The 22,168-nt window shown below is 42.9% G+C and overlaps 1 protein-coding gene across 6 annotated transcripts in view; it reads left to right on the plus strand.

The window, feature by feature from the left end:
* TRERF1 (transcriptional regulating factor 1) overlaps window positions 1–22,168 on the plus strand; it is a 96,504-nt gene that overhangs the window by 62,773 nt on the left and 11,563 nt on the right. For 4 of the 6 annotated variants that reach the window (XM_079333427.1, XM_079333428.1, XM_079333429.1 and 1 more), the window contains 6 exons: window positions 4,178–4,275; window positions 13,593–15,227; window positions 15,807–15,853; window positions 16,605–16,755; window positions 17,669–17,914; window positions 21,309–21,675. In XM_079333427.1, coding sequence (XP_079189553.1) covers window positions 13,860–15,227; window positions 15,807–15,853; window positions 16,605–16,755; window positions 17,669–17,914; window positions 21,309–21,675 — 2,179 coding nt within the window. In that variant the 5' untranslated portion in view covers window positions 4,178–4,275; window positions 13,593–13,859. Of the gene's footprint in view, window positions 1–4,177; window positions 4,276–13,592; window positions 15,228–15,803; window positions 15,854–16,604; window positions 16,756–17,668; window positions 17,915–21,308; window positions 21,676–22,168 lie in introns of those variants that run through there. The other 2 variants (XM_079333426.1, XM_079333431.1) reach the window with 2 other exon arrangements.

Consider the following 22,168-nt stretch of genomic DNA (forward strand, 5'->3'; position numbering starts at 1 on the left):
TGTTAATTCTGGTAGTGGTAACTATTTTGTTGCTGATTTAGCCAGTTGATATTACAGTCCTTGTTGGTAGTGCTTGTTTAATACACATGCTCTGTTGTTCTTAATGTTTCTTATCTTACAATGGCTGACTTTTCCTGCTGCAATACTAATTAAATGCTGTTTCATCATAACCAAGCAGTTCAGATAAGAAGATGCTCTTCAATACTATGATTTTTTTTTTCCTCTTGGTATATTCTCAGAATCATGTTTTGGATGCTCTGGTGATCTGCAGGAAGTCTGAATTCCCACCTGGTTAAGTTTGTAATATCAGGTGATGCAGAAGTTAATGCCATTTAAGTAAATTATACAATCACAGAATCACAGAATGGTTTGGGTAGGAAGGGACCTTGAAGGTCATCCAGTTCCAGCCTGCCTGCCATGGTGTCTTGGGGTGACTTTATGATGCTGCAAGCCCTGTTGTGTGCTCTGTGCCCAGACATGAGTCCTGTCTGTACCTGTGAGCCAGAGGTGGGAGCTGGGGGAATTGCTGGCGTGCAGTTTGTGTGCTGTGCTCACAGATTCACCCAGGGTCACTGTGCTGTGTTGTCTAGCATGGATAGAGGGAGTCAGCCTTGCTTTTTAGCAGGACACCTCCCACTAAACCAGCTTGCTCAGAGCTCCATCCAGCCTGGCCTTGAACACTTCCAGGGGTGGGGCATCCACAAATTATCTGGGCAACCTGTTCCAGTGCCTCACCACCCTCACAATATCTAATCTAACCCTACTTGCTTTCAGTTAGAAACCATTCCCCCATCCTGTCTCTAAATTTGCTTTGTGAAAGCTCCTGAAGGATTAATTCAGCTTCCATCTATAAATCTTCCTCTCATGTGTTGCAATAACATGCAAGCACATGGAAACTTTGATTTTTCTTTAGTGTAACATGACTGGAAAAAATCCCTGTCTTTGGTGTGATGCCTAGAGTTCTACTGCCATCCTCCATTTTATTCCTGGGAAAATACCTACTTTAACTTGCAGTGTGAAGCCTTGCTGATCAATATGTTACAAGCATAGTAAAGTTCAAGAAATTGCCTCCATTACATCTTGAGATGAGAAATTGATTCAGCTGCATTCTCTTTCTGCTAATTCATCTGTGCTTTACATTCCCATAAAAGGTATTATGTGCTCCTTATTTTCCAGCAGCGTCATCAATCCTAATGAAGAGAGAAAACTGAAAATTTATATTGTGTATATGGGGTAGCTGATCTCTGACTTAGCTCTTAATTTGTAAATGTTGCTGTAGGCTTCACTTCCCAGCTTCTCCTTACTGTGCTTTGTTTGTATGCAAAATCTAAGGGCTGAGATGGAAGCAAAACTGAAGAATATGGCAGAGGAATATAAAGTTAGATTGCTTTCTAATCTAAACCTCAAAAAATGAGATAGTGATTAAAATTTGATGGAAATAATTAAAATCTCACTTGTAAATTTGATGTACATCTGCAGTGTTTGTTCCTGCATTAATTATGTTGGGACTGTTCTCAGTATTTATCAGCCATCAATTCTCTACTTCTGGCTCTAAAATGTCCAGTTTTACTTTTTAACTGTGTTATTTTGTGCAGGTCCTTTGCATGTGTCTGATAATTCCTGTAATCCTGCACAGGGATTGTAGCTCTGCATTGTAGCTCTAATGATGAAAGTGATACAGTGGGAAAAGCAGCCAGAACAAATATGAAAAACAGGAAAGGGCTTTCCTGGGTATTTCAGTTGTTGTTTTTCCTAGTGTCCATCAGCCTGGCCTCTGTAGGAAACTACCAGGAATGGTTTGTCTGCACAGTATTTTGGCATTTTTAGACTTAATAATAGTAGCATCGTTTATTCAGAGCAGATGGATAAATGACAAAAAAAGCAAAACTATATATTGTGACTTTGGTCATGGCTCATGATAACAAAGTTATTTTTTAAAGTTAAATTTAAAGGTATTGGCAAGTTCTAAATAGCTGTGTTAAAAATGTGGCAAAAATCCCCAACATTTTCCCTCTTGGCTCCACTGATGTTAATCTCAGGTTTTCTCTGTGTGCCTGAATAATTTTTCTTACAAACAAATGGTGCTCAATTTTTAGTCAAATATAATATTCAATATAAACCTAGAGGTGTTTAAATAGCAATGTAAAAACCAAGTCAGATAAAGCATTAAGTAGATGTGAGTTTATTAAAACCTTATTTCAACAAAGATTCCTGGATTTGCCTAGAAAAGTTGTGAGCAGACAGGATGCAAGGGGTGATGAATGGTTTGTGTTTGAGGATGTGTAGCATTCAGGCTCATGTTTGTTTCAAGACATGGGTGCACACAGGTTTTGGTTATTGGGACTCAACATGATAATGTTATAATCAAAAACTCACTTAGATCCAAGGAAACCCATGTGATGCTACCAGCATTTACCATCAGCTGAGGAGTTCTGTTGAGAAGTGTTTTAGGCAGGTCAGGCTTTGACAGGTTGATGTCTGGATTGTGCTCTGCTGTTTTCTATGGTCTTGGGAGGAGGATGAAGGGGGAAGCAGAGACTGGAGCTGGGCAGGACAGGGGAGTTGCTTGGGTTCTTTTCCCCCACCCTGCTGGATAACTAAGGGATGGCACTTGCTCTGTGCAAGGATCTGCTGGACTTGGGGGTGGCTTCTTGCTGTATGTGGCAGCATCACAGTGCTTGGGACCCATTATCAGAGATTTTTGAAGAATAATTTTAACAAGCGAATGTAGCGTGACAGTGAGAGGAAGTAAACGTTGGGTGCTGTCACTGAGGTTATCTCTGATCATTGCTGCATTTTCTTCTCAAGCCTGGAATGACTTTCCAAAACCCAGCAGGGCTCAGTGCAGATGAAGCATTTTCCACTGATATCAGTGAGCTGTGCAATGCACCCCAGGTTTCCAGGCCTGTTTCACAGAATCATAGAATTCCAGGTTGGAAGACACCTCAAGGGCCATCTGCTCCAGTCAGGAAGACCTTGCTTGTTTTTGTTTTACTCCATAAGGTTCTTGTTAGCCCACTCTTGCAGCCAGTTCAGGTCTTGCTGCAGTGTGGCTCTTCCTCCTGAAGTGTCTGCTGCTCTGTTTAGTTTGGTATCATTGGTAAACTTCATCAGGTACATGTGATTCTGTCTTCCAGACCATTTATTGAACAGCAGTGGGCTCAGCACTTGTGTCCCTTTGCCCTTAGTGAATCCATGCTGGCTTTTCCCCATCACATCCTTCATCTGATTTGTGATAACCCCCTGCAGTTCTGTGACTTTCCCCAGGGACTGAAGTATGGCTAATGGACCTACAGTTTCTCAGGTCCCTCTTTAAGCTCTTCTTGTGGATAGGGTGGCATTGGCCACCTTCCAGTCTTTTGGGATGTCCCCCAATCCCCTTGGCTTCTCAAAGATCACGTAGAGTGGCCTCACAGTGATTTCAGCCAACTCTGTTAACACCCTCAGGTGCTGAGACCTTTCCCTCAAAGCCATCCAGGCAGCAGCATTGACAAAAAGAAATGTGTTGTTTTCATTTAGGTAATTTAAGATGCCTTGTCTAGATACCTCTTCTGCACTGGGTGACAGCCTGATTGTATCTCCACATCTTTGACTTTCATTAATCCCTCCCTTCCTGGTTGCTGCACTTGTTTGTGTGATACTGTTCATGTTGGTTACAAGCTCTGGGCCAGCAAATCTCCTCTCAGGGAGAGCATTCACCCTGCCTCTGGGCTCTGTCACAGCAGCATGAGGTGCTGTGAAATCTTTATGGTCTCTGCAATGGAGGCAAGGTGTTTTATTTATTGCATCAACATAACCCATTCCTCATTTTGCAGTAGGCGCCAAGCTGAGTAAGAAGAAAAGATTCACTTACTTGTGTTTCAGTCTGTAATTTGAAGATCTGTGGGTGTATCAATCCTGGAGATTTGACAACAGAGCAGTCTCTCACAATCAATAAGGGAAAGGGGTTCTTGGTTGTTCTTTAAAGGAGTTGGAGTGCTGGTAGTTGCCCTCTGCCACAGTGACAGATTAAAAGATGGAGTAACCTGGAGATACTATACTGAATAGAAGTTAGTTTTTTGTTGTATTGCAATAGGAAGCTCATTGTCACAAATCTGCTCAAGCTTTGGGGCAAGCTGGTGCTGGGAGATAGTCACATGTGGGGAAAATCTAATTTCCATTCTTTTGCTTTGTTTAGATATGTCACTTTGAGGTCACAGAATGAAAGCAGCATGAAGTGTTATGGCGAAGGCAGCACAAGAAGGTACAAGAATCTCACAGATCCTCAAAAATCAGGTAATAACAGCATCATATGTCCAGTTTTTCAAAGGCTGTCTTGTTTAATAAGGTTCAGTGCTTTTTGACTGTTTTTCAAAATTTGGGCTTCTGAGTCCCTGTGAGTTTACTGATGGACGTGTCAAGTCTGGTTAGTTGTTGACTGTGTATCTAAAATATTATTTTGTTTTCCACAATATGTATGACATGAGATATACACACATTTATATCTTAAAGGACTACTTTGGCTATATTGTCTCATACAAGGACATGAACTTAAGAAAAAATGAAGCAGCAACCATAGTGGTCAGGTTTTTTAGCCATTGGATTTCACTTGGCTCCATTGCTAGGCACCAACATGGTGTATTTTAGAGGGATGGACTTTTCAGAGGGTCCTGCAGCTGCATTTCTCAAAACTCTCTCCTTTGGGGGAGATAAAAAGCTCAAAATAGCTGTTCCCTCCCCACTGATAGCCTGGCCATATGCTATCTTCCACATACTACCACTTGTGCTTGGTTTTTTTGATTGTTTATCTGTCTCAGGATGTTTCCTCCTTGCCTGTTTTTGCAAATCCTAGCATATGTTCTTTCCCTGTTCCATAGCATTTCCAGTTTCAGAAAAAGGCAATCGCATTGCACTCTGCAGAGCATAAACACTGCAGAGGTCAGGAAGAAACTGCTTGAGTGCATTACAAGGGTGCTCACCTCAAACTAAACTTTGAGGCTTATCATGGCTGTGGTCACAGCAATAGCTGATGGATTAATGTTTGAAAATTTCTCCCTCTCCCCCAGATCAACAGCAATGACCAGAGGTTGTAATGTAGCAACCTACAGCAACTGAATGAGGTCTGACCTCTCTGTCCTAAGTTCTTTTCATGTTTGCAGAACTAGGATCTTGCTGGGGAGTAAGAAGTGGCTCAGTTCAGTAATACAAGTAAACTAAAATACGAAGCTGAAGGCAATTCTGATGATAGGACATGTTTATTTTCCAGGCAGCATTTGAGAGTATTGCCCTTGATGTAGGACTCGGCAGAAGGGACAACAGTTTGTCTCAACTAAGCAGTCTAAACCCAGGTTGGCTGAAGAGATTGCAAATCAAGTTTCACTTGATCTAATATGCAGTAAAGCATCAGCATGTATTAAAAAAATAAAACTACTGTGTTTATCACAGGTGATCAGCCCCTTTAGTTAGTGCTGTCTTTGGTATGCTTTTTAGTCACTTAGTCATGGAGTATGCAATTCAAGTGCCTTTCTGGCTTTAAGTCAAGGCTTCTATTTTATTTTTATTTCTAATCAGTTTTGTGAGGAGATCACATCATTTTATGTTTCCCATTTTTATGAAGTAATGTGATACCTGTTTCTGCTGCAGTTCTATGAACCCTTCAGAGTACCTTGAAACTGTAACACGAATTCACCAACAGCAGAGATAATCAGATTTGTTGAAGCAACCTTGTTTTCTTTGGGACTCATGAAATTGTATCTTCCTTAAACTAAATTCAGTTAATGCCTTTATTTATAAATCAGCCTCTTCTTCTTGAATAACCAGAATTCTTCTAGTTTGGGGAAAAAAAACATTTTCAATAAATTACCAGTGCCTCAGAATGCATTTTTTACATAGATCAAAGCAAGAGGAAGAGGTTTCTGTTTGTTTGTCTTCCTCCTTTCTTCTCCCTGTTTTCTAGAGACTTTCCTGAGATGATCAACTGTTGTTTTTCCTGTTGGGTTTATTGCGTTAGGTGTTTGGTTTCTGGGATTTTTTTTTTTTGGCTGCCTTTTTTTAAACTTCATTGAAGTAGAGAAATTGCTCGGTTCCTCTTCCAGTGCCATCGTTGTTCTCCCCTCCCCCAAGTCCAATGTGTTTTTTATTAAACTGAATTAGGACATTCTAGTCTCTCTTAAGAGTGGAAATGGGAACAGCTTAAATGAGCAGCCACATGAGACTCAGCAGCCTTTCCAACTGCACTGCAGAAGCTTAGCTGCAAAGGGAATGATAATTTTTGAAGGATTTGTGCAACTGTTGAAGAACTACCAGCATTAATATTAAAAAGCAGCTAATCTGTTTTTCCTTTTCCATTTTAAGAGTGTATAGCTTTCTTACTATGCTTGCTATAAAAATCGGTCTACTAAATATTTTGCTGCCTTTCAATCCTCTTCCCTTTTGTAATTCCTCTATTTGCATACTTTCTCATGTACTGAAGTGGGTTTTTTGTTGTTGGTTTTTGCCTGAAAACGTCAACCTCTGGGTTTGAATGCAGATATGGGTGTGGGTTTGAGATCTCTGCCATTCAAAACCAGCCAAAACTGAAGTGCAGCAGAAACCATAGGAGCAATTGTATCCAGGATTGGGATGAAAAGGTTTTCATCCCTAAAATATATTTGTCCTTGAGGTAGCTGTAGAAAGTTTTTGGTCCTTGAAACCCATATTGCTACTTCAGTGTTTATTCTAACCAAAACAGTCATGAGCTTGATACCTTCTGACCCTTATTTTCAGTCTCTGCCTCTCTTTATTGCTGTATCAAATGTCCTCAGGATTTCTATAGATACTTAAAAAAATAAAAAAAAAAGTAGGTCTTTGAGTTATCTCTCTGTCCCTTTTCCTCTCTGTTGGCTCACCCAACCACCTTGCCTGGAATTGGAAATGATTCATTCTCTTTGACTGCTATGCTGATATTTTCACAGGCTTATATTCTTTGTCAAGAATTAAAAAAACCCCAACCAAACAAAAACAGGAGCTGAGGCTTGAACTCTGGGTGCATGAAAAGTTCTGAGGGCAAACCTAAAAAGGGTATCTAACCAGTGCACAAGAGCACAGGGGTCTCTGAATATGCCACTCTTACTCTCCTAATTCTGTGCTTCTCAGCCTTCCAGCATGACTCTGCTCTGAAGGTGCAGGACAGTGCCAGCTGAGAGCTGTGTGTGTGCAGTGCAGGGGCTCTGCTCTTGGGAAGCACTCCCTCACTTTTCAAACCTGCTGCTCTGGGTGGGGGCACAGTGCTGGAGTGGCCAGCTGAAAACTGCCTGTGCCCAGCTTAAAGGCTGGTTATGGTCAGCCCATGGCTGGGCTGCTGGTAGCACTGGTGTTAGCAGAATGCAGGGAAGGAACTGCTGCTTATTCCTGTGTCTATCCTAAAGGAAATCAGAGAGCAAGATGATGTGAATGATGGCTGTCTTGGTATAGGAATAGCTTGGCAGGAGAACTGACAGTTCTGAATAACAAAACAGGTCAATAAAAACATTCTCATAAAAAAAAAAGCTAAAAAATGAATAAGAGAAACACTGGTTTGTTTCTATGGAAGCTAAGTAGGGGAAAAATTTAAATGAAAGGAAGGAAGGGAGAACTTGATTTTGGCTTTCATCTTACCTGAAGTTAAGAATGAAGCTTCTATTCCAGTGGCAGAAAGACAGTCACTCCAGAGAGCCCTGTCAGCCTGTGTGACTGAGGGGTGGCAATGCACGATTAAAACATGAGAGCACACAGCAATGACACATTTCCAAGCAGTCCTTAAGTGTAATAAAACACAGTTTAGGCTGCTCAGGATGGTGCTTAACTTTGCTTTAACAGACTTTGGCTTTAACTGTGTTTTACCATCCCAGAGGGAGAGAGGGACATGAGGAGGGATGGTGCCCAGCAAATGAGTATCTACTGATGCTGTCACTTGTGAGTAGCTGCAGATACTCTGTCCTGCAAAAGCTGGTTGAACATGGAAGGGTGTGGGCTTTTTTGCCATCTTATCCAGTCTTCTTTTTTTTCAGGCTAGCTAGTAATTAATCTATAAAAGCATGTAGATTTTTAGCTTAAAGGGACAGCTGAAAAACGAAATAAGTTGGGCAAACTGTAGGATCTAATTCCCTTTTGATACACAGCCATGCAGCCTACTGAGATGGGTTAGATTAGTGCTGTAATAACTTTACAGCCTTTTAGTGAGTCTGCTTCCTTCAGCATTTGCTCTCATGGAGTCCTTTGTCATCCCTCTCCATTAACTCAGTTCTGAAACTGGCTCTGGCTGACATTCAGCTCTGGTTTTACAGCACACACCCAGCCCAACTTTTATGCATCGACTTTTTTTGTAGTGGATGTCTTCTGAAATTCATGTGAATTCAGGCAGTTCAATTGTGTGACTGTCATTTGATCTGTAATTTTACTTGAGTTGAAAAATTCTGCGGGTTTTGGCTTCTGTGGTGTGTGATGGAGCCAGAAGTGTTTATTTTATGAAACTATCATCTTCTTAGTATTTCAATGCCTGTTTTCTCTAAGTTTGTAGAATAGCCTGGGTTGGAAGGGATCTTAAAGGCCATCTAGTTTCAACTCCCCTGCTGTCAGCAGGGACAGCTTCCACTAGACCAGGCTGCTCAGAATGCCATCCAACCTGGCCTTACACACTTTCAGGGATGGGACATCCACAGCTTCTCTGGACAATCTGGTCCAATCTGTGCCTCATCACTCTCACAGTAAAATTTTTTTTCCTAGTATCTAACCTAAACCTACCCTTTTAGTTTGAAGTCATTCCCCATTCCTGCCAGTTCATGCTCTTGTAAAAAGTCCCTCTCCATCATTCTTGTAGGATCCCTTCAGGTGGTGGAAGGCCACAGATCACTGCAAAGCCTTTTCTTCTCCAGGTTGAGCAATCCCAGTTCTCTCAGCATTTTCTCATAGGACAGGTGCTCCATCCCTTTACTCATCTTGGTTGCCTCCTCAGGATTCACTGCAACAGGTCCATGTCCTTCCTGTGCTGAGGACCCCAGAGCTGCTTCTGCTCTATAGTGATACAGTTTACAAAGGAGAAAATTTGGATCACCTTTATCGAAGACTCATATTTTTTTCCACTTCAAGCTTACCAGAACTAAGTTATGGCATGCTTCCAGGAGGGACTATTTGTATTGCCTCTCAGTTAGTTGTGTTTGAAGAGGGAGACAGCTGGAGTGTGTAAAGGCATTTCAGCCAGCTTGGTGGGCCCCTGGCTTTCAGTCTAGAGCGTGGAGCTGTGCAAGTTGCAGAGGACCTTGTTGAAATGATGAGAAAAGAGTTGGAGCAAGCCCTTGTCTCTGTTGAAATCAATTGAACTACCATTAGCATGAGTCCAGATTTCATCCATAAACTTAAGTAGGGTATTTCTCTTTCTAGGCAGCCTACAGAAACGTTTCTGTCTGCTGGCATTTATTTTCATGTTTCTTTGTAATGATTGTGTAATTGGGATGTATCTGTAATGTCAGGAATATAATAGATTAAGCAGCTAAATAACTGTTAGGAAAAGAAGAAACACAGAACTGCAGAACTGTGTTTGCTTTAAACTCCTACCAGTTTAGTTGTTCAGTTTTATCATTTAGTAGTCAGAGCTGTTGTGATAAATGGCAGTGATGGGTGTTTAGGCACCAGTGCTAAACCCAGAGGAGAAAAAACACCTTTTTTTTCTTTTCTCTTAAATGGAAATAATTCAGTATGCTGCTAATGACTTCTCACTTAGCCAGAGACTAGGTTTGGTGCCCCTGAGCCTTAATGATGTTGTGATAGACTCTGGTTTTAATCTGACAAGAAATGTATACTGTTAGCATTTTGTTAAAGCTGATAGCAAATGCTGTGTATACAGCATGAAGCCCTTGAATCTAAGGCTTTAGTTCAAGTATTGAAAAACATTTGGTATCTAAGGGACTGGTTGATTACTGATTTTACTTTTATCAATGTGCATATCAGGGTTCTTTTTCTATTACCTGAAGGTAGAATAACAATGCTTTTTAAACATTTGCATTTTTTCCCTCTACATCAGTGATGGCTTTGAAAGGAATGTTTTCATCTTTCTTTTATTTTTATTTTGGGGGAGGGGAGATGGGTGTTTGAAAACAATGCAATTTTTTTCACAAATGTGATTCTCATAGTGACTAAACATTCAAGTCCTTTTGTGACTTGATTGATATTTTAATATAATATCCTGTTATAATTTTTTTCAGCTTTTTACAAATGTTTCTGTATGACTGTGGTGAAAACTTTGTAATCTACCTGACAGCAGCATGTCCCACATCTCAAACCAGAGCTGAGTTGAGGATGCTAGAACTTCTGGAGAGGGAATGATAATGACCCATTTTTAATTTTTTATTTTATTCTGAGAGAGGGGGAGAAAGGTCTCTGTGCTAATGCCACAGATACAAAACCTCTTGACTGCTTTCCAGTGTCCTGAGACCTATGACAGGTGACTCCCAGGTGAAAGGGTGCAGCAAGTGGAATTTGGTGCATGCCCAAGGGACAGCATTTTCTTGTGGGGACTACAGCACTGTCTGTGGCTGCTGGTGCAGTGCACAGCATCTGCCACCATGGTGCTCCTCCTTTGGGCAGAGAAGGGGTCAGGGGCCTCACTGGCCCCTTGGCACAGTTTTGTGATGAAATCAGGTTGTTTGCTGCCTTAAGACTCTTAGTGTCCTTACTCCTTGAATTCTTGCGGTCTTTTAATTGTTTCCTGGAGACATTCTTTCTCCCTCACTGGTTTGTATTGTTTCTTGTCCTTTGACTAATACTTGTCACTTCAGGCTTTAAAAGGAAGGGCCAAACTCAAGGAACTTGGTGTAAATTACAGTTCTGTTAATAGGTGAAATGGGACATAGCTCCTATGCCAAAGGTGTACCTGTAGATGCAGTATACTGTTTTTATGGGAAGATGTGTTCTGAGCATCTTGACTGAGCTTCCTTAACTTGGCAGGCATAAAAGGAGACACGTTCCCTCTCTTCCTCTAAACGTTGATGGCCTTGCAGTGTGAAACACCACACAGTGTTTATTTTTATGCCCTTTTAATGTTTTGTGGAGGGTTTGTTTAGTTTCCCTTCATAATTTTTAATAGGAAATCTTTGAAGTTGGGTCGTGGATGAAAAATCCTGTTGGCAGCCTGACTATTCATTGTTGACTCCTATCTTCTTTAATTGTTCATCTATAAAAATCTGGAAGGGAGTGTGTTCAGAGAAGCTGTGAAGCAATGTATATTTCTGGAAAGGGGAAATAAACTTGCAATTATTCTCAGCTATTATTTGTCACGTGAAGATGTTACATACTAATGGTTGCAGATGGTTTACACAAAAACTATACACACTGCAAGCCCTCTTCATTGGGAGCTATGGTTTTCTGTTATACATTATGCTAGAATGGAAAAGGTTTTTTTCTGCCTGCAGCTATGTATTACCCTTATTTGCTGTTGCTAGCACAAACTCTCCTTAATATGCATCCAGGAATGGTTAAAATTTTCTCTGTTGGTGACTTCACATTTATCCACGTAGATGGAGGATTCTTCCAAGGTTAAAAAGGTAAGGACATCAGTGTGCAGGAGTATTTGGTGGAGAGCACTGCAGAAAATCAGATGTGAAGGAGGCAGAGTTAAGGTTTTGGTTTAATATTTCTGTGTTCTTGTTCAAGTTCAGGATCTGCTTGTATTTTAAAATGTATTTATGAGTGCATAAGCATATTGTACCTTGATGCATATGTGTGACTGTAGACACAGTGATTGCTTCATATTGTGGAGTAGTAAAACAATCCTATCATGTGCTTATATATTTTTTATTCTTTGAAAATAGTACAGACATCTGTAGAATGTTATTTGAATTACAGTTTATACAGTAAAAATAAAAGGCTGGATTCAGTATAAATTTGCCTGTTGAAATTATGCAACACAAAGAAGGAAGGGTGAGAAGGTAGAACAGAAGTTGCAGTTCAGCATTCCTGATGCAAACTGACTGGTCAGAAAAGGTACCAATTGACTGGTTTGGTCCTAGCAGACATACCCCAGGTCAGCCAGCCTCACCTGCATCCCTGGAAAGGTGCTGAAACAACTCATCCTGGATGTCAGCTCTAAGGGTGTGGAGGAAAGGAAGGTTATCAGGAGTACTCAACCAAGGAGAAATAATGGCTTGACCTGTCTGATAAGCTTCTGTGATGGAATGTCTGGCTGTGTGGGTAGATGAGGGGAGGGCAGTGCCTACCTTGACTTCAGCAAGGCTTTTGACACTGTCTCCCATAACATCCTCATAGGTAAATTCAGGAGGTGTGGGTTAGATGGGTGAGGTGGATTGAGAACTGGCAGAAGGGATGTTCTCCCATGGTACATTCTGACCACAGGCCCATTGCTAGTGGTGTTCCCTAGGGGCCAATACTGAGTCCAGCCTTGTTCAGCTTATTTCTCAGTGATCTGGATGAAGGGACAGCATGTGCTCTCAGCAAGTTTGTTGCTGATACAGGACTAGGAGAAGTGTCTGCTTTGCCAGAAGCCTCTGTGGCTATTCAGCAAGAGCTGGACAGGCTGGAGAGTTGGGTGAGGAGGATCTTAATGAAGTTCCATGAAGGCAGGTGCAGGGTCCTGCACCTGTGGAAGAGTAACCCCCTAAACCAACACAAGGGGCTCATCTGCTGGGGGGGGGCTCAGTGCTGGAGGTTGTGGTGTACAAAAAGCTGTCCATGGGTCAGCAGTGCCCTTATGGCCAAGGAGGCCAATGGTGTCCAGGAGAGCATGAGGAAGAGCATTGCCAGCAGGTCAAGAGAGGTGATCCTGCTCTATTTTGCCCTAGTGGGGCCTCATCTGAAGTGCTGTGTCCAGTTCTGGGCTCTCTATTCAATAAAGGCAAGAAAATACTGGAAAGAGTTTAGTGAAGGGTTGTGAAGGTGATAAGGGGACTGGAGCATTTCTTATAAGGAGAGGCTGTTTAGCCTGGAGAAGAAAAAATGAGTTTTATCAATGCATAGAAATACCTTAAGGGCAGGTGTCAAGAGGATGGTACCACGTTCTTTTCAGTGGTGCCCAGCAACAGAACAAGGGGCAACGGGTACAAGCTAAAACACAGGAAATTCCATCTAAATGTGATCATCCATCCTTACTTTGAGGGTGTCAGAGCACTGGAACAGGCTGCAGAGAGAGGCTGTGAAGTCTCATTCTCTGGGGATATGCACAGGTGAACCTGCTTTAGAAGGGGATTGAAGAGATGATGTGCAGAGGTCCCTTCCCACCCCAACCATTCTGTGATTTTGTGAGTCTATGACTTGCCTGATAGTCAACTGACTAAAACTAGTCATGAGGGCACAGCATATGGCCAACTAAAACTGCTTGAATGTTTATATACTTCAGAGGAAAAGAGAGTTTTGAAGAATAAGCTTTTATTGGTTTGGCAGAATGATTTTTATCGGAGCACCAGAGGAGAGGCAGAATAATAGGATGAGATGAAGTAATCTAACTGCTCTGAAATATCCCAGCTGCTACAATTTTGCATCTGATTATGTATTTCAAACTAGAAGATTTTATAGTTTCCTTTGAGGCAATAACAATAACAGTTTATGGAAAGAGCCAGCACTTACCTTGTCTTTCTCTTACTCTGCAGGTGCTTGGCACACTGAACTTACTGATCTGTGTAGGATTTGTGCTGCGGTCCATTTATTGAAGATGTGAAACAACATCAAGTCTGAGATTGGAATTACTGACAGACTGGAGGAAATTTTAGTCCTTGTGATGCACATGGACATGCTGAATTTTAAGTAACTCTAGCTTCTTCTCCCCTCCCCTCCCTTCCCCTCACTCAGCTATCTCAGGGTTCATAGAGATTTCAATGGTTTGTGTGCCTGTAAGTTTGGAACAGAAGTGACCAAAAATGGGGGACCAGCAATTGTATAAAACTAATCATACTGCCAACAACAATGAGAACTTGTACTACGAACAACACCAAATGAACTCCCTTCCATCTCTAAACCACAGCTATGGGACATCTGTTCTGGATGCTCCCCAGGCGTCCCCCCTCTCCCCTCCATTTCCCCAAGATTCAAGGGACAGTATAGCTTTGCCTGTAGGTTCAAAAAGTCTTGGGTCGATGGATACATCTAGACAAACCAGTTGGACACATTCTGGCTCAGGAAACCACGTCCCAGCGAGGAACAGTTTGAATAATCAAAGCGCAATGTGGAGCCCCCTCGGGCAGGGGGAGTCCCATGACGGATACCAATATTCTTACCCTCAACCCAGTGAAAACCGATCGCAAAAAATCACCAGTGGGGCCCTGCACAAATTGGACTCCTTTACACAAGTATTTGCTAACCAAAATCTGAGAATTCAAGTCAGCAACATGGCTCAGGTTCTGCACACCGAGTCTTCGATGGTGGATAATTCAGGTGACAGTGCGCTCAGGCAGCTGCTGTCCCAGAAGCCGCCGGTTGAGCAACAACCCGTAACTTCCACCGTGCAAAGATACCAACCACTGCCACAGCAAACGCACCAGAATTTTGCAAGCACACAGCAAAAGCAACAAATGCAAGTCATGCAGCACCAACAGTTGTACTATGACTACCAGCAGCACTTGTCGCAGATGCAGATGCATTCTGCGTTCCAGCAGGGACAGGCGCACGTTCCGCAGATGCAGTCCCAGCAGCTGCTGCCGCAGCAGATGCAGCACCTGCAGCAGCCTCAGTACTACGCTCAGCCCCAGCAGGGGCACCAGCGCCTCTCGATGCAGGAGATGCAGCAGCAGCAGCCAGCTCGGCAGCAGCGGCAGTGTCCCGTGCAGATAGCTCAGTATTACCAAACACAGCCTGTCATGCAGCAGCTGCAGCAGCAGCAGCAGCAGATGCAGTTGCCACTTCCTCCGTATCACAGGGAACCCGACCCAAAGGCTATGCATGAACCACACCAGTACTCTCAGGATCCCGGTCATCCTGTGCAGCTTATCCAGCTGGGAGCAGTGCCTCAGTATTGCTTCCAGGATCCCCACGAACAGTACAGGCACTTGTACCCCCAGAGCTTACTGCAGCAGCAAGATCAGCAGAAGCAATACCTGAGCGAGAGCAGAGTGCCGTCGCTGAACTCCCACCTTGGCCTCACTCCGCCAGAGACCGCCGAGGATCCCGCGCGGCCGGACATCAACTCTGTAGGCAACGCTGTCCCTCATCGAACTCTGTTGCCGCCCTCGGGAGTTCACCTGAACAACAAAAGCTCTCAGCAAGACTCCCCCAGCGCCACGTGGCCTCAGGTAGGTGGTACTGCAGATCCATGCCCAGCCAAATCTGTTTGCAGAGGAGTAGCAGAGTGTGGAAACGAAGCGGTTTCGGCAGAGGCAGAAGGTTAGGATGTGAGCTGTGGGCATCTCTGCCATGGGGAACTGTTTCATTACCAGACTTTTGTCTGCAGCTCTGGGTTGGCTTTGGGCCAGGCTGGCAGCAGCACAGGGTTGTTGCTTTCCTTGGCTTTAGGAAGTTCTGCCTCAGTTTCTGGAAAAGAGGGACCCAGTTACAGCAAAGCTTTCCTGCTCATTTTTCAACACTGCAGGCTCACTTGTTCAGGGGCAGTTAGTCAGCTCTGTTTCCAAAAGTATTGCTTCTGGGTCAAAGCAGAGGCTTCAAACAGCAGGTGAGTTAAGAAAACTTGAACCAGTAGTGCTCACAGAGGCAGATTTGATGTCTGGCTCTCAGCTCAGAGGCTTTTAATACTAGTAAAGTTGTATGCAAAATGCAGACGTAATGCTGTGAGCACCTTCATTTACACAATATTTCCTGAAAATTTATTTTCTCAACTTTTTCCCCTCTTTTCCATTCTCCTGTTTTGATAGCAGATGCAACTGTCAGATGGCAGACTGCAGCCACTGTCCCCAGAACAAAGGTATTTTTAAAAGATATTTTTTGTCTTTCTAATTAAATATGAGAAATGCAAAGGAGATCTGCATTTAGGGGGAAAAGCACACAATCTGGGTGTGTAATAATTGTTACTCTTCCAGAAACACCTTTAGTTTTGTGCTTTGTGATTTTAAGTTTGTATAATTTCTGGCATCCCCCTCCCCATAGCAATAGACTCAAATAAATGTTTTAGAGATATATATATAATTTTAAAAATGTTAAAAAGGGGAAGGGAACCAAAGGAAAACCAAAAGCAGGGGAGCTCCAGTGTTGCATTTGTAAGAAAAGGGATGCTTTGTGGTCTGAATTGCTATCTTTGGCAGCAGAGATCTTCTGTTTGTTTCTTAAGATCTCACCTCTGAAGGGCCAAGGTGTCCATCAGAGTGGTTGCCTACCATAAATTAGAGTAATTGTGTCCAAGTACTTGTTAATTTCTGTCACTAGTGGGGAAATACAGGTCTGTCATGGTAGATCTCATGAGTCTCAGATTTTCTGTATTAACGAGCATGTCCTTCCCAAAACTTCCCTTTTCCCCATCTTGGGAGCAGCTGATCTGGGCTATTGGCCATGTATTCAACTGCAGTCACTATGTACTTACTTGTGACTTCATTACCATCTAGCTGTAAAATTTTATTAACTTCCTTGATTAAAAAAGCTCCCTCTGCAACAAAGGGAACATGCCAAACTAATGATTTTTCTTCTGTTTCATGCTTTAAAAAAAATGAAAATAAAAATAGCGGGCAGAACAGAGAAACACTTCCTGAGAGAGCTGATGGGAAGAACAAGCTAATGTGTTCAATATGCTTGAAGGAATTTAAGAGTTTGCCTGCTCTAAATGGTCACATGAGGTCCCATGGAGGAGTAAGAGCATCTCCTAACTTCAAACAGGTAGCAGTCCATATGACTTCATTATTTGGCACAGTCCTTTTGTGTTGATGTTTGCTTGCTTTGCCGTGCTTTGCTTTGCTGTCAAAACTTGTTCTTCTCAGCACTGTTTTGTTATGTCGTTCCCCATGGAAGTGGCAATGCACATAATTGTGTTAGTTTGTAGGCCAGAAGTCCTGATTTGAGGACAGAGGCAGTGGTGGTGGACAGATTAGTGTTTGTCCTCTGTTTCTCTGCACGTTACAGAACACCCTACCAAGTCATGTCTAATTTTTTTCCTCCTCATGTTTGTTTATTATATTGGAAATACCAGGAACATCAAGTCTTCCTTATTTTCATTCGAACTACTTGGATGACTAAGGAATATTTATTGGAAGCCTTCCCAGGCTTTAACTGGAGGAGCAGAATTGTTGAATCTTTGACAGCTTTCTCCCAAAGTGTTTTAGATGTATAGGTATCAACAAATATCAAACCAAAAACGTGTTTGAGTTGTTCTGCATAAAAATAACTTGCCCTGTCAGTCAGTCTTTCTCCTAGTATTTTAGAAATTCTGCCCTAACAGGGAATACCATAGAAAGGCAAAGAGCTACCAGAGTTCTACACATCGTGTTTTTGTTTTTAGTTGGGTGACGGAGAATTCTGTGTTTGTAGTGATAAAAAGAGACATGTTTGTCTCCCCTCCTGCAAATAAAGATGCTTCAGGTGATGATTTGTCCCCAAGACTGAATCCTATGTAGGAGTGCCAAACAGCCAGCCTTCATTTGAGGCAAAGAGAGAGTCCCAGGAAGGAACACTTGTGTGTTTTGTAACCCTGGCCACTTCTTTTCAGCCATGGTGCCCACGTTACGTGGCGCATCGATCCAGAAGCAGCGCTCCCTCCCTCCCTGGGGCTGAAAGCCTTTAATTGTCTGTGCAGGATGAAGGAGAGAAACCACCCCAGCAGCTCTCTAAAGAGGTGGACGGCCTCGCGCCCATCGTCATGCCAGTGTCTGTCCCTGTAAAGCTTCTGTCACCTGAGCCCAGCACGCAGCCCTCTGCCAGCACTGCCACAGTCACAGACAAGCCTGCCAGCTCTGTGTCAGATGACGAGATGCCCGTTCTCGTGAAGATGACTTACTCTCCACCGTGCAGTCCAAAAGTGGCCAACCCCTGCTCATCCTCTGTGAGTGCTGTGTTTCTTGCCACTAACTGTCCTGTGCTTGTTAAATCCCTTTGCTTGTAGTGCTGCTGCTTTCTAAAACGTCTGTATTTTAGAATATCTTCTGGAATCTGTATGATTCCTAATAAATAAAGTCCTGTAGCATCAGAGCATTTCTTCCTCAATCATTTGAAAATGTTAATTTTCCTTTGCTGAGGAATCAAAATCTCAGTTGAAAACAAATAATTTGAAATTAGAATGTGATATTCTTTCATCCCACTAGAACAAAGGGATTTACTATCTTTTTACTGGTTTTGTTTTTTCCTTTTCAGGCTGCTTCATTGTTATGTTATTGCTTAAAATCGGCAGTTTTATTTCTTCCTGTTTTCTGAAGTCAGATATATGTGCTTCTCATTTCAGCCAAAGAGAGTGCAGTGCATAGGCTGTCTGCTCTAAGCAATATGAAGCTCAGAGTTTTACAGTGAAGTAAATTTTTCCCTTTCTCCCTGCATGCATCATCTCTAAGGGTTAATCACTGGGATTTCTGATACAGGAAAAACAGCTCTGCTTAGTGCTTTCATTTCACTTATAGAACTGAAATGGTCAGGCAGCACGAGGAATTGATGAGTGCCTGAATGAGATGTGAGAATGCTCATTATTATTTTCCTGAAGGAGTCCTGGAGCAAGCAATATTTATTTCGTGTTCCGGTGTAGAAATGGATTCTGCTCATTCCTTCAAATCCATTTTGGCAGACTATGCCACGATAAGGGATTACTGGGGAGTATAAGTACTGTATGGTATTATCTGTACAATGCAGGGAAATATCCTGGTGATATTTTTGATTTTCCTTCTTCATGTGAGGCTGATGGACAAATGAGGAGTCAGCATTATACCAGCATGGGTGACTTCTTAAAGTATTCACTCCTGACTCTTCAATCAGACATACCCACTAATTTTAAATATATGTAATATGTACTTGTATATATAAAATCTTTCTTCCTTTAAGACAGAAGTTTTACATATAAACTTCCACTTTACTGCAAAAGCCATCATTTCACAATACTTAGTAACTCAGCAATAGAATTTTTCATTTCTATTTCTAGTTCCTCTAAAGAATAGGGACAGTCTTTTCTGAATCCTCAAGCTCTGAGTGGGAGATCTTCTCTAGAGACACCAGAGTGGGTGGCTTGGGCTTGTGTATTTCTGCAACGTATATAAAGTGACTGTGATTAAATCTGCCAGTGTTTGGAGAAATGCACATTCATTCCCTCAAAGTTATACTTTGTGGTCTTTGTTACTGCCCAAGCAAACCAAACTCATGCAGTTCCCTCTCTGGACCCTACCTTTATATAAGCAGTAGCTTTGGAAACATTAAAAGATCAAAAGATCCACAGTTTCCTCCTCTTCTATAAAGAGATTGTGCCATTGAAGAGGGATTTGTTTTTTTAATACCAAAGAACTGTTGCATTTATTTATACTGTGCTTTGAGCTGTCCAGAAAAGTTCCCACAAAACTCATGGAATCAGTAAAATGAAACAACCAGGAGGAACTAAAAATTCAGTGAGGCCACAGGATGGTGAGCTGAGGCTGGCAGTCAAGTGAGGTCCATCAGGATCTGTCTAGAGGGGATCTGTCAAGGTGCAGCAGCAGCAGAAATATGCATTCTGTCTTGGATAATGGCAGTCAGTTACTAGAACTTCAGAAAAGTAGGGTGGTTCTTCAGGGGTGGTTCTGCACTGAGAGCCCATGGACACCACTATCTCCTTCACTGCTCAATGTGACCTCTTTTGGAAGCAGTGTTGGCATAGGTAGGCTCTAGGTGAGGCAGTGTAGGAGATGGAGGTGTTTGAGATTTCTAAGATGTTGCATTGGCTTGATTTACACTTGTGAGAAAGGAGTACCAGCTCTTTCACACCTGGAGACCAGAACAAAGTGAGCCCGTAATCAAAGACTTGGATCTTCTGGGCCTCTTTTTTAGGCTTTGGGTTGTTTGGATTTTTTTTCCTTGAATTTAGGGGTTTTCCCCTTTCTCCTTCTTGAACACTAAATGTCCACCATCTTGATGGATTTTATCTGTCATTACAGGTAACTTTGCCTGTTCTGAATGTCCATTATCAAAAAAATCCTTTGCAAAGCTGATTTTTTTTCCCCTGCAGAATCAAACCTCTTCCAAAACTAAATTTTTTTACAGAGAAAAAAATGTCAACAGCTGTTGGAGAGGATGCAGCCATGATCTAACAAAGAGGACAAGACCTCTGTAATCAAAAACATTTCCTCAAGCTGGAACTTATTAACATAAGGGATAAAGGGTGACAGTGGTAATGCTTGTTTGACATGATTTTTATTGGGTGAATGTGATTCTTAAGAACCACCCATGGTGTAAAGATGTATGTTGTCTAAACATACATTGTAGTAATTTGCTTTATGTAGTAGTAAAGTTTACCAGATGATGCAGACATTCTGGGGTAACACTGTCAACATTTTCTTCTGCTTCCCAAATTTATTCTAAAGATGGCCTACAGCCTAAGTACCTAAAATCAATACATGTAATAATACTGTGTTCATCTACCAGCTTCTGTGTGCTCTTAAAGCACAACCTGGAGACTTGTTTCTTCCTGCCTTATCCCCACTCCCCCAAGAAATCCAGATTCCAGGTTTGCATAAATTCTGTGCCTTCTGCTTCTGTGTACTCCAGGGATTTGTTATTGAATTATTTTTAACATCCAAATTCTAGAAGTCTGGGCATGTTAACAGTGTATGAATTTTCCAAGTGGTCATCTACTACCCTTTTTTCTCCAAGGAAAGAGGAGAGAGTTAAGCTCAAGATTTGTAGCAGCTGGACTGTAATCAAGCTGATGGGAATGCAGTGATAAGAGGCAAAGAATTTGAATTTATTACATTTTTCTTCCTTTCCTGCTGCTGAGTACTGCAGTAATTTCACTGAGCTCATGTGTCCTTCCTGGTCTCACGAAATAAATGCATTAGAAAACCTCTTATATAAAGTTTCTAATAAACTGTGACTGGGTAATGAAGTGCCTATTTTTCAGTGAAAATAGAAGTGCCTAGAGTCTCTGGGTAACGATGAAGAAGGCTGTGGGAGACTCATGGTCTGGGGGAGCAGTTCCCTGCACTTCCAGAAGCTGACAGCAGCTCTCCGTGTCTGCCCCTATGGCTCAGCCCTACCTTCAGCCAGAGGGCTTGCTGCTGGAGGTGAAGGGTAATTTGTCCTGGTTTTTCTCACTCCCCTGAGGTTTCTGTGTAGTGCCAGATACTGCAGCGGCCAGGGTTATTATAGTGGTACCTAAATTGCCCGGTGACAGCAGCTTTTCTGTGGCCATTGCCCAAAGCTGTAGAGGACTGTGTGCAAACCACGTTTAAGCGTGCCCGAATGATGACATTCTCTGTGTTTTCATTTAGGAAACTAGCAAAAAACCTAATCCAAGTGCTGTAAAATTGGAAGAAAACTTCAAGCCCTTGCAGGACAAGAAGAAGTACCGGCACAGACCCGAACCTCTCTTCATCCCTCCTCCTTCCTTCAACCTGAGCCTGTCCCACTCGGGCGCCACTCTGTACCAGAGCCAGCTGCGCTCCCCGCGCGTGCTGGGCGATCACCTGCTGGAGCGGCCGCGCGAGCTGCCGCCCTACACCCCGCCGCCCATGCTGAGCCCGGTGCGCCAGGGCTCGGGGCTCTTCAGCAGCGTGCTGACGGCTCACGGCGCGGCGCACGCCCAGCTGCCGCTCACCCCGCTCACCCCCACGCCGCGGGTGCTCCTCTGCCGCTCCAGTAAGTGCGGCAGGGCAGCGGTGTCCTCTCTCCTCCTGGCGCCGCACTGATGGGGTTGTGTGTGCTCGTGTGCGTGGACAGTTCTGCTGCCACGCAGGAAAGGCTCATTTTAGTGGCGGTTTTAGCCTTGGATTTTGTGAAGTTAAGGCATGAAGGGAATAGAGGAGCTTAATCTGCCAGTAAGGCTGTGATTGTTCCGCGGGTCTGCCTCGAGAAAGGACCACCTTGCCTCTCATTACATCTGGGCCTTCTGAAATGGAAGAAAAAGACCCAGTTTGAGACATGGGGTTCCTGTTAAATATTTGTTGTTCAGTACTTCACAAGAAGTACTCAGTGATCACTCAGAATCAGGGCAGTAAAACCTCTGCTAGTTCAAACATTTCTATTACCTATAAAAATGCTCCTAAATATCAATAAAGGGTCGGTTTTGCCTCATAGGCTGGAATAATGCTGGTGTGAGTAGGGAGGTGGCAATGCAGCCTGGGAGGGTCAC

Source organism: Erithacus rubecula (genome assembly GCF_903797595.1).
Source record: "Erithacus rubecula genome assembly, chromosome: 2".
Lineage (NCBI taxonomy): Eukaryota > Metazoa > Chordata > Aves > Passeriformes > Muscicapidae > Erithacus > Erithacus rubecula.